Raw genomic sequence first — 12,637 nt, forward strand, 5'->3', positions numbered from 1 at the left:
AAGCAAGAAGACAGCAACAAGCCATTCATGAGAGTAGAGAGCGTGATGCCAGCTCCTCTAGCGAATCCCACGGCTATCCACGACGACCCTACTCAACTGGTTCCAGCCACTCGGGTCCAAGCCAAGAGCGGTGGATCTCTACGTCATCTGATAACCAGATGGCCCATCGGGAAGCTGCCCCGTCTGGAAGCAGTCGCTTGACGCCCAAGGGACGGGAATCAGAGAGTAAAGAGAGGAAGGAGGAGGTCAGACACAAGGAGCAACAGCAGAGAAACCACAATATGGAACGAGAAGCCTCAGCCATCTTTGCTGCTCTCTTTGAGAAGGACAAGCAGTCATCCCGGGTCTCAACTGAAGAGGACTCGGAGAGCTCCAGCCGCCCACTGACGGCGGCCAGTCTGATTGATGTGATCATCACACGCTCCATCAACCAACCCATGTTGGACAATCATGACCAAGGGACTGACTCAGACAGCGGTGATGGGTTGTCTGTTGGACCGAGCGTGGCTTCCTCCAAAGAGAAGTCCAGCAAGAATGTGTCCGACTCAGACTCGCTGCAGCCGGAGAATGGAGACAGTAATGCTGTACCCTCATCGTCAACAGAGCGTTCTCCAAGTTCAGGAAAGGATCCGAAGCACCAAGAGCAGGAGGCATCTGGAGAACAGCAGGAGAGGCCTCAGGAAAGCCTGGTCCCGGTGACTTCACCATCCCCACTTCCCATTACCCTGGCTGAACATATAGACACTATCATCTCCATGGACTACAATAAATCTGACCAGGTGAGTCAGGCATCTACATCAGCAGCCACTTCTGCCACCGGAAGCTCATCCTTGAAGCGAGATCGTGTAAAGTCATCAGGTGTGGATACCACAGAAAGCCGGGAACAGGGACCATCCTCTAGCTCTCCTCGTGCTAGATACAGGACACCCGATAGTGAAGTCGGATCAACCAATGATGCAGCAAGGAGAAGCAGCCCGGTTGCCTCATCCCTGCAGAGTATCCATGGTGCTCGCAGCAGCAGCAGCAGTAGTGACTCCAGAATGAGGAATTCGGGATTGATGTCTTACGGTGGGCCTGCGGAACCGAGTGTCAATAGCTCCAAAGAAGGTAGTCCAAGAAGCAGGGCTGCCTCCACAGCTTCTGATATATCAAGTGCTTCTGCATCCCCAGCCAGTGCCAGACCGGACAGCTACTCCAACAGGGTTTCCTCCCAGTGGGGTTCACGTAAGGACCAAGAAGCGACATCTGCTGGTAGGGTCTCAAGGAGCTCATCGGAACAGAGTCGAGAGGCTTCACCAGTCAGTGTCAGTGATATGACTCCATCTGCTGTGTCTTGGCAGAGGAAGTATCAACAGGAAGGTAATGGAGCCGACAGCAGTGAGAATGCTACCAGAGGATCCCAGCCACGATTCAGGGTCCACAGCTCTCAGTCAACCTCCCCACACCAGCCAGAAAGCTGGGGAATGGCTGATTCCAACCGGCCACCATCCCGAGGTAGACGCAGGGACTCACCAAAGACCATTGTGGAGCCTGGATCAAGCTCCTCTTCTGTGCTGGATGCAGCCTCAAGCAGCGAAGACAGATCTCGTTTTACTCCTGGTCCTGTAGAGAGTGGAGTCAGCGATAGCCAACGGCAGCTCAGCAGCAGCCAATCAGGCCTCAAGTCCAGATCAGAAGCTGAGAGCTCTCGCAGCAACAACCCAGCTCCCCAGAGCACCTCTCATGAGTACAACTCAGATAGTCCTCTGCAACCTGCTGATAGTATGTCCCAAATGAGACAGTCTCTGATGGGTACAGCCCAATCAGTGGTGAATAGATCTCCAAAGAATGGACAACCTAGCATGCTTCCAAGCAGCAGTCAAGGTAGACAGCCTCAGAGGAAGGACACTGGCTTGTTCCGGTTTGATCTTCAGAAGTCCATCGACCGTATGATTGAATCTCAAGTGAGGATGGAGACACCATCCAGGATGGACCAGCAGGTCAGAATGGATGATTATGTGACGCGGCTTGTGGAGGCTGAGATGTCTAGCTCCCGGTCTTCTCCACAGCGCTGCGATAGCAGAGAGAGCACCAGCACGGCCGAGTCTGGTGCCCTGGAGGTGGATGAAAGCCGACTGTCTGATGTCTCAGACTTGGACAATCACGAGGCAGAATCAGTCCAGCAACCAAATGTCTCACAGCAGCGTCCTAGAGGTTCAAGCCCGAGACTGCCTTCCCGAGATAACAGGGATGGGGAAGCAGCTCCAAGTTCAACACCCGTTGATGGTGCTGCAAGGCTGAGTGTGGGCTCTTCAAGTGGAATTGGTAGTAACAGGGCATCAGGTGTTATCTCTCCAAATATAGCCGCACAGCCTCAGCTCGATCCCTCTAACCAACCAAGCCAATCAGTACCCACTTCCTCACCATCCCCTGTCTCTCACCAGGGTTTCCCAACCTCGGGCACCGGGCAGGCAGGGAACCAGTTTGCATATTCAGCCTTATCGTTCAGATCAGCGGCAGGAGTAGCCCCTGCTGCCTCCTCCTCTACAACAAGCTCCGCCCAGAACCATCTAGCCAACGTTCATCTCAGGATCCCCTCCCCCCACCTTGGACCCGCTAGGGGGCCATCACCAGTCCCTGGTCCAGGAATAGCTGGTGTTCGTGAGAGGGAACCAGCACCTTTGCTGTCCTCTCAGTACGAGACCTTATCAGATAGTGATTAACCTAGATAAGTAGGAGATTACAAATAGTGTTGTTTGTTAAGTTGTAGTCGTTATTATTGATTAGTGGAATCAATGACTTGGTAATTAATATTGATCTCCAAAGCTTACGGAGAACCTAAGACTGAAGTACGTTTATTTTATGTTTTTTTGTCAACTTTCTTACTGATATGCACATTTTTGTGATAAAAGATGGACTGACTTTTTAAACCATGCAAAAGATACTCTCTACAGAAGTACATGTACCATTCGTGGTGAGGTGTCTTTTTACAGACACATGGTTACAGGTTATTTGCAGAAAAATCTTTATTTGATCAGATTTAATATATCGCTAAACAAGTTTGCCCTGTTTTATTGCAGATTTACCATATTTGTAATAACCATCGCTGTACAAGAATGCGTTTCTTTGGGCTAAAAACAAAACGACTAAACAAAACCATTGATTCAAATTAAGAATCTAGCTTTATTTTGATCTTGACAATGAAAATATGATGCCAGTGTTTCGTGAAAAATTCTGTTAACCTTTGATTGTTACCCTTTCCTTGAGGAAAAAAAATGTCCAAGACATTTTGTCATTCATTTGTAATTTTGTTTTAGTTTTACTGTAGAAAAAAAAACTGTTAAAACAGTCAAACATGTTTTTATTTAGACTTTTAGTTGTGTGTTAAAAGTTAGGAAAAAATGGTCATTTTGATGAAAAGTGAATGTGGCTGCTTTTTAGTATTATGATAAGTTTGGTTGTTTTAAAAATAGCTTTTGATGACAAGAATGCTCTGAAATGTCGGCTTGATATTCCAGAGCCATTGTATCACAAACCCTCCAGAATCCATCAAATTCTAACGCTTCTGTTTGATTGTTTTTTATGGTTTCAGGACGTTACAGCCAATTACTTTGCAAGAGCATCATTCAATGAATTTTGGGTCCAAAGTGTGATTTTTTTGTTCCTGTTACCGTGGTACTTTGTCATTTGCCATTCAAGTATCATGAATGACTTCAAACAATAAATTTATTTATTGGGTAGGTAGTTTGCTATTCATAACCACTCTTGGAGAACGACTGCATGAAGGAGTGCATCAGAATTATGAAATCACAGATGTTATATGTAACAGGGACAGGACAAAAAAGTGGACCCCAAATTTATAGAATAACCCAATAACATAACGTGGGCATTGATGATGAGAGTTGGATTTTGGGGACTTCCTTGTTGAAAATCATCCCTGTTCTCTTGTGAATTTTGTGTGCTCGCAAGAATTACCTAGGGTTAGGATTAACTATTTGTTTTTGATGTTTAGCAAATTTTCCCTCCATAACTGGTTGGTTCTAAGTCCTCCCAAGTCAGTTGTAAGACGTCTCAAGTCACAAGCTGTTCATATGAAGAGGGGCAGCATTCTCTGTTGCTTGCAACTTGCTGGTGACTTGAATTGTGATTGACTTTACAACTCTGGTTTTGAATTGGCCTAACATTAGCTGGTCACGCACACAAAAGAAAATGTAAAAAATCATGACAGCAAATTTTGTGTTCGCACCCCCTGCCAAAAAAAGACGTTTGGCTGTTGTGAGAGAAGTGCGTTATCTTATTACAGTGTCAATAAGAGTGGAACTTTAGGCTGAAATCTGTAGGTTTAGAAAGCAAAAGTCGGTCCACTAACAAGAAGGGTCACTGAACGCAGTTTCTGATAGAATCGTGTTTGGTATGAAGGATGTACATAAAGTTGTACTGTTGTTTTGCAGCGCTCAAGTCTGCCTGTTCATATTAACTGGCGCTGCAATTTCTCTGAAACTTCAGTGTTAATGATAAGTGTGATGCATGACTGTATGAGTCTCGTTGTTACACAGTCATAGATGCACTCAGTCACTCACAAAGCACTTGTGTTACGAGTAAGCCACTAGGAAGTCGAATATCAGCAAGTTTCAGGACCATTTTAGTCCACTAGTGGTTTATTTGTGACTTAACCCTAACACCGCAAAAAAAGAAAGTCCATACTCAAGGGGGGGCGGGTCATAATTTTGAATCTGATCGTCTTTGTAATGGAGTCATTTATGTAGACCTTTGGGTAATTTTGTTAGCTACATTTGGATACCCCATTGCGACCAAAGACTGTACATCTTCAAAGATTGACAATGGTTTATGAAAAATGATGCAGTTTGAAAGGTTGCAAATTTAGAGATTACGCGAGGAGAAATTGCTAAGCGCAAACACACATGCCCGTAATTGGCCCCTATCGACTACACACTGCCCGAACAAAGCGCGGGTAATTCAATTTCGCGTGCTCCCATGCATACAAGCACTGTGCAATCAATATTTTCTGCCGCTCATTTTGGGCAGTGTTACATTGTCACGCAGCAATTTCCACTCGCGCACTCTTTACATTTGCAACTTTTCAAAACTGCGTCATTTTTCATAAACTGTTGTCAATGTTGGACGATTTACCTTCTTTGGTAGCAAAGGGGATTTCGAAATGTAGCTAACTTTCCCCAAAGGTCTATATAGATGATGTTAACACAAAACGATCAGATTCCAAAATTGTGACCCCTCCAATGAGTGGCGACTTTCTTTTTTTTTGCGGTGTTTACATCTGCAGGAAAGAGTTCCATGTGGACATCACTTGACACCCTGTGCACAAACCCTATGAGACTAGTCTGATAAAATTCCAAGTGTTTTCTTAATACTTCAGTATTCGCCCTGCTAAATTTGACTTTTTAAGGCCACGTTATCGCTTTCTGATGGGTGATAGGTCACTGCAGGGAAACATTAGTGATGCCCATGTTTGGAATTCTTTCCCATCTGCACACACATACATGTACCAACGTGAAAATGCTTTTAGTCAAACACTGGTTGAAAAGTCATCACAAAAACTTCTCCGTCCTGCTTCCTGAAATTGGACCATTGTTTTGCAGTGCAAGCAGCACTACTGGTCGGTCCTACTAAAATGCGTCAACAAGCGTCAACGGTCGTCAACCCGTTATTAGGTTATTCTATACGTGAAGCTAGCCATATAACGCGTGCGTGAAGTGTACAATGCCAATCCAAACAATATGGCGGCCAACACTAACTCGACAAACTCGTTGTACGTTTCGCGTTGAAAAAACAACTTGTGAAATAATGTTAACTTTAATTTATATGCTGAAGGTGTTCTTTGTCGCTATTTCTACCATATATAGCTTTTTTGATGTTCCAAAACTTATACCAAATTTGTTGACAATGGGTTGACGACCGTTGACGCTTGTGGACACCAGTTGACAAATGGTTGACGCTTATAAGGACACATTTAGTAGGACCCCTACTTGTTAATTTTCACTGGATAATTTATCAAAAAGAGAACAAGGGTTGTCTTTTTTATGATTTTATATGCATGGTTTATGTTGAGCAGTGAGCTTTTTATTAGTGAATACTCACTCAACTCGTTGCTTCTATGGTTTTTATACTTTCAAAGAAAGTTTCGAGTGCTGTCTCGCCTAAATATTACTGCAAGTTACTAACAGCGTAAAGTTTCTAATGTTTTCTTAAAAGGTACAAATTTGTGTGATTGTAAGATACCTATAAAAAAAAAACAAGTATTGATGTTAAAACTACAAAAAGTTTGTGATATTTTTGTCAACCAAAGTTTTACCACCTCTGAAGTGTTTTGTTTTCTTGTAATTTGGAACTTGTCACTTTGTTTTTGTTGAGATTTTTTTGGGCGGGAAAATTGAGGTGGAAAAACTAATGTACAGATTTTCTGTTGGTGAAGATATTCATTAAAAACAATGACTGTTGACTGAATATTGCTGGATCAGTGTTTTTATTCTTGCACATTAATCACATTTTTGCTTAAAATTGAATTACTGTAGTATTTTCTGTGCTTTGGTTGTACAATATATTTTGACTTAAAAGTCAGAATAATAAAATCTACATGTAAACTTGACCCCCCCCCAAAAAAAAATTGAACATTTTTATAGCCACACCAAAACTATCGTACAATGCACTAGTGACTGATTAATGCCAGTCCACATGTGATTTACAACACACCTCTGTCCAAAATATAAAATAAGTAAAGAAACTTTTCAGAGTTTTATAATTGAACTGTTTTAATAATTCAACAATTAACTCATAAGCAATTCACCAAGTAAAGGAAAGCTTTTACTTTCCCTAGATTCAGTTTTTTAGTTTGAGAGGGCGCTGTAACCAGTCAAAAAATGTTAGGTATAGTGCCCGATCGGGCACTATACTCGCGCGATGTCTTGACGCATGTCTAGTTCACGCTGACGCAAATTTCATGCACTAGCCTATATTAGTGAACCCCACGCAGGGGCGTAAATCCCGGGGGGATAGTGGGTATATATCCCCCCCCCCCCCTCCACTTTTTGACTAAGGGGGATGAGTTATTGAATGATTTTGGTCATCCCCCATCTCCCCCACTCGCTGGCACAGATTTACGCCACTGACCCAATGTGCCCGCGTTTCAGCCAACCATGATAAAGAACCAGCAAAAGGTGTGTTATGATTGTTGCTATAAAACATGCTATGATGCTAGAATACAGTAGTAACTTTACTAGAACAAAAAGCCCAGAATAGTTTACTGTGAACCTAATTTACATGAAGCAGCATTTATTTCAATGAACACAATCATGGATGTGCTTGTGAAATTGAGTCACAACCGCCCCCAATGAAACCGAAACTACCAAACCGATGATTATTGCACTTAATAAGAATGCTTCATCTATGTGTAGCTTTCACTCTAACTAGGCCCCAAATTAATTTGTAATAACTTCAAGCTCTACTTGGATAAAATATATATATTTTAAATATTCCTTTTTCGGAGCATCCGAATGTTAACAGTTATCTGTAATGAAGCAACTAATGCAAGACTTTTGCTTGCTTATAAGCTGAACAACTTCATGTAAAAGCGAAGAGCATTTTGATGTTAGAACACAGCACTGATATTCACCAGAGTTGAAATGAGTTGTGCTTTTGCAAAATTTGCAGTGCAAAAACTTTACATCAACAATTCCCGTTCAGTTTTGTAAAAAGTATGAACAAGCCTTAGGCCCCAAAAAAAAGTCTCCTGTTTCTGGTATGGAGCTTGCCCAAAAAGTGGTGCAGCGATGCGGCTTTTTTTTTTTTTACCTGATTTTTTTGGCCTCAAATGTCGGCTGATGACTGCAAATGGTGCCCGACTAAACTTAGTGCAAATATATGGGAGTCCAGAGAGGCCACATAAAGCTTATTCTCGATCATAACCCCATCCAAAAACACGTTAAAATTGTGCAGCAGCAGGTTTCCAGTCAAATCAGTGAGTTTGGCGCTTTTGAGACATCATCTTTCATTGAAAAAAAAACTTTTTCATTTTGCCAACGCGCATGGCTACGGCAACGCGCGCGCATACCAGAAACCGGAGACTTTTTTTTTTGGCCTTAAGAGTTCCCATGGCTGCTGAAAAAATTGACAAGATTTAAGAAAACAGTGGTGTCAGACCCACATGTTGCAAGAGGTGGGGGGGGGGGGTCGAACAACACACCCCAAGTTCGACAAAGAGCCTTCTTTAGCGAACCACTTTTTATCTTTAACATGATAAAAAAATTATCTTTTTATCTTTATCTTTAAAGTTTTCATGTTTAACAGCAAGATACTTTTAATACATGCCTTGTTCAAATGTTCAGATTTCAAACAGTTCCCATTGATCGTACTCTTAGACTGTACAGGAAGACGGATGCATATAGGCAAAACTTATTTTTGCAAAAACAAAGTTGCATTTTTCAAACATTAATTTTTTTGGAGGAAAGGGAATTTGGTGCATATTTTTACATCATTAACTAGCATAATAACAAAAGCTTCCAAAATGAGAGAAAGGGCCAATATTTGCTGAATAAAATGTGCCATGTTTCATTCGACTGGAGAAAGGCCAAACAAGGCATCTGATGGGCCTAGGGGAAAGCACCGCTCAGCAAGATGCGTAACTGAACTTGCCCAATGATTTATGATTAACAAATCATACTGCATAAAACAGGGTCAAAGTTCAAGTAAATTGAAGCAAAGCATGATGGGAGATATCACATAGCGGCAAGATGATTAAGAACAAGGTTGATATCCCCAATTGCTCCCATAAAATAATGTGTGATTCTGACCACAGACTTTGTTCTCATGATTGATGCTCTGAATACAACGGAACATTGAGACCCTCAACCTCGTTCTTTTTGTGCAAGGCACTAGAGTTTCCTCCGGAGAATTGTCCGCAATCTTCTCATTCTAATCTCTCGTCTCCTTCCTCAACATCTTTGAGATCCAAGACTTCCACGGTTCCCTGCCCCTTGGTGCTGGAGCGTACCAACTCATCCATCTCACGGTAGCACCCGGGATCGACCAGACAAACCTGAAAGCAAGTAACGTAATAAAGTCATGTGGTCTGATATCTTTACAAATGAATTTTCTTGCTGTCAATTGGAACTATGGCTCAAAATGAAGTCAACTCTGAACTACAGCAGCTCAGCTCAGCTCATATCTAATCACTGCACCTAATCAACCCTCCCTCTCTGGCTTGCAAATCAGCTACAACAGTCAAAATCAATCAAGTGACTGTTTTTAACAGTTAAGAGTTCCCTTGATTTGACACAGCAATGCTTTGACTGGAGGTGATCGATATGCCAGCTGTACCTACCACCTTATTTTGGTACAGTCACGGAACCACAGAGAAATGACAAACCAAACAAAATGGTAATTACAACACTTGCTTCTTCCTACATGTATGAGCCAACTTGAGGCCCGAAAAACTTTCCGACAACTGTACAAAGTTCCCAAAATTTACTTTCAATGTGACATACATGGAGTTAAAACTGTAACAGTTCGTGTGTCAAATAGCAAAAACTAGAATGGTGCTATACATTATGCATATCTTTATCCACCATCTCAAAATTCAGGGACAGTCTTCCCTTGCTTTCCCAAAAAATGATATTTAGGCTTTTTCCGGTTCACGCCCCCTTTCCCCGAGTTTCCCAAAATAATGTCGTACAATACTGCAAATCTTGTTTTCCTGCTCAAGACAATTGGTTTTTGTATTGTGTTGCTTACATCTTAACCACCCTATCCCCCATCTGGATCTGCCACTGCAGTCTCATTTTTTTCTCCTGTGGCAGCAATATCAAATACTGCCCTCTATGTTCATGCACACAGTCCATTACACCTCCTCCATCTTGGCCCTACTCACCATCTCGAGTTCCTCCCCAAACTCCTCCCTCTCCAAGGTCTTAATCAACGTCTTCAGTTTACTCTTGACTTTCTTGCCTTCCTTGATGGGCAGCGTGATCCTTAGCCTCATCTGGGCACGGTCGATGGGCATCGTTTCCGTCTCCTTCAACTTCTTGATGACATCAAGTGCCTGTAAGGTCAAAGGTCAACATTCATTTGGTTTGACACAGTTAGGGGCAACCCCAGCAAAAGATTGACTATTGTCATCCAGAACGACTCTGAAGTATCTTTGTTTCAAACGTCACTCAAATCAAGGGAAAACTAATGTATACAGTTGGTTCGTCACCTACGTAATTTCATAACTCTATACTCAGATTTGTCCGTGGCTTAGGAGAAAAATAGTCACAAGCTGATGTCTGCACTAGTAAGCAGGAGGTCGTGGGTTCGAGTCCCACCCGAGTAAGCTTGTGATTTTTTTCTTCTCTTGAGCCCTTAAACAACATTTAAATTACATAGGTGAACGGCAAAACCCCCTATTAAATCTAGGTCAATATTTTAGTATATTTGACTCTCCATATATACCAATCTGGGATCTAAAATTTGAAGAAAAATGTAACAAGGATTTTTGGATTGACCGAGTCTCTGACTACCACTGTTTACCTGTTGTTTGGTGCCCCTGTTTGGTTTCACCGATATGTGGACATCTTTCATGGCCCGCTCTATCATTCCCACAGTGTATGGCCTCTTGGTCTCTGGATTGACGCACTTCTCGGCAACAATTGTAGCGATGTCACGGAACATGGACTCCAGCTGCTGCTGTCGCTCTTTCTCTGAAACCTGGAGCTCACCTTTAGCTAAAATCTGCGAGAAAAATATGAACTCTTTCATTTGTGGAACAAAGCACAGGATCCATGGCGCCAAGGAGCGCCATGGTCCAGTGGCTACAGTGTTTGCCGTGGTACATGGGTTCGAACCCTGACAGAGAACATGGTGCTTGTGCCCTTGGGCAAGACACTTTACTACTATTTACTCTCTCCACCCAGGAGTATAAATGGGTACCTGTGAGGGTAGAGACCAGATTGCGCTGATCTCGGCTGCAGATAAGTGGCGTCATGGCCTGATGAACAGGGGTAATAACTGCGAAGTGCTTTGAGACCTAGCTTTAATGGAAAGCGCCTTATAAGTGACACACATTATTTTATGGCAATGCTTAATCATTACTTGCACATGTGTTAAGCATGTATTTCCAATGCTAAACAGCAAATATGGGTTACCAGCCAAGAGGTCATGCAATATATACTACTAGGGACAAATCCTCAGCTAATTTTGTTTCTGCTAAGAATTAAGCTCCTTGAAAATCAGCCCAAAGCATGACAGTAAAAAAAAGTGAAAGTGATTCTTCTTTATAGAACCTACAGATTGTGAAATGAATTTTTGTTGCAAGACTTGTGCACTTCCATGCTAGTTAATTCATCAATAATTCTCTTTGAACAAAGCCAGAAATATGGGTTTTTTGAAGATAGCTAAAAACAAATAACTTATGAAATGTTAATTTTTAAGGATAAACCACAGATATTTTCACTCAGGTTTACATTCTTTACAAGATTAACGTCTACTTAAAATACTTTTTTTCCCCTTTATTTACATTTTACCTGTTTGCATATTTCTGTCTGGTCCTCTGTATTGAAAGCTTTCATCAAATCTTCCCTCTTTGCTCCTTGTCCTTTGGATACATTGGTGAAGACTGTGTGAGTCTGTAGAACCTCATCAATGTCTTTCTCCCTGTAAGTGTGGAAAATGGAAATTGTTGGGGGTAAAATATTTGTAAACGGTAAAATTTCATCACCATAATTAAACATCACAAAAGTTCACATGCTAGTTTAATCCTGTCATGCCTGTAGTGTCATTTGAGTTGACAGACCTGTAAAACTCAATGGATGTCATTGAAAATTAAATTCGGAAAGAACAATTCAAATTAAATAGCTAGGGCCTATATCATTTAAATTTATTCAATATTCTGACACAATTGCAACCTCTACTAGAAGTATACCCCAACTCCCATCCCCACCCCGCATCCCCACACTGCTTCCCCACCCACACCCTGCATCCCCACCCCCACCCCACTTCCGCCCCGCATCCCCACCCCACAACCCAACCCCACCCCACAGCCCAACCTCACGAATCCCCAGCACCACCCCCGCATCCCCACTTTTACCCCGCATCCCCGCCGCCCGCCCCACATCCCCACCCCCACTTCCCCACTTCCATCCTGCATAATCACCCAATGTCAACCCCCACCCACCCAGTAAAATAAAAACATATACACATTTAAATATGCTCGTTGCTACAATAACTTACAAAGGTACGCCCACAAAATGGAATATGAGAACCTTGCCTAACCTAGTCCATTCACTCACACTTTATTTCTCCACGACATGACTTTGTTTTTGTAGCAGGCGATTTCGAAGCGTTTCCCCGCTTTTTTCATCCTGACAATCGCTACATTTGTCAGCCGAATCTGGTTGGTGGGTGTGAAAATTGCTGCCATGATCTCAGTTGAGAAATTACTGTAGAATTGTAAAAAATGAAACTGTGAAGTTTCCACTCCACTCACACAGCAGCATGCGTTTACAGCGACAGCCGTAGGTATGTCACAATGTCACGAAATGCATGCGATCAAAACAACAAATCACTTCCGGGTTACAGGGCATGTCGTGGCTGTTCTCTTTCCAGTGTATTTAGTAGAGAAAAATAAGATAATTTCCATCAGAATACA

The 12,637-nt window shown here is 42.5% G+C and overlaps 2 protein-coding genes across 2 annotated transcripts in view; one reads left to right on the plus strand and one right to left on the minus strand.

Annotated features, from left to right (window-relative positions):
- Positions 1 to 3,761, plus strand: part of LOC119730005 (hornerin-like) — a 32,550-nt gene extending 28,789 nt beyond the window's left edge. The window contains exon 12 of the mRNA XM_038202795.1: positions 1 to 3,761. Coding sequence (XP_038058723.1) covers positions 1 to 2,702 — 2,702 coding nt within the window. The 3' untranslated portion in view covers positions 2,703 to 3,761.
- Positions 3,762 to 8,426: 4,665 nt separating this feature from the next.
- On the minus strand, positions 8,427 to 12,610 carry LOC119730408 (ribosome maturation protein SBDS-like). Its single transcript, XM_038203285.1, has 5 exons — positions 12,279 to 12,610; positions 11,514 to 11,643; positions 10,522 to 10,722; positions 9,881 to 10,051; positions 8,427 to 9,049 (listed from the first exon to the last, which is right to left on the minus strand). Exons 1-5 carry the CDS (start codon positions 12,407 to 12,409, stop codon positions 8,921 to 8,923), a joined length of 762 nt encoding a protein of 253 aa, XP_038059213.1. The 5' UTR covers positions 12,410 to 12,610; the 3' UTR covers positions 8,427 to 8,920.
- Between the last annotated feature and the right edge of the window lie 27 nt (positions 12,611 to 12,637).

The sequence above is a fragment of the Patiria miniata genome, unplaced genomic scaffold (assembly GCF_015706575.1).
Source record: "Patiria miniata isolate m_02_andy unplaced genomic scaffold, ASM1570657v1 HiC_scaffold_22, whole genome shotgun sequence".
Lineage (NCBI taxonomy): Eukaryota > Metazoa > Echinodermata > Asteroidea > Valvatida > Asterinidae > Patiria > Patiria miniata.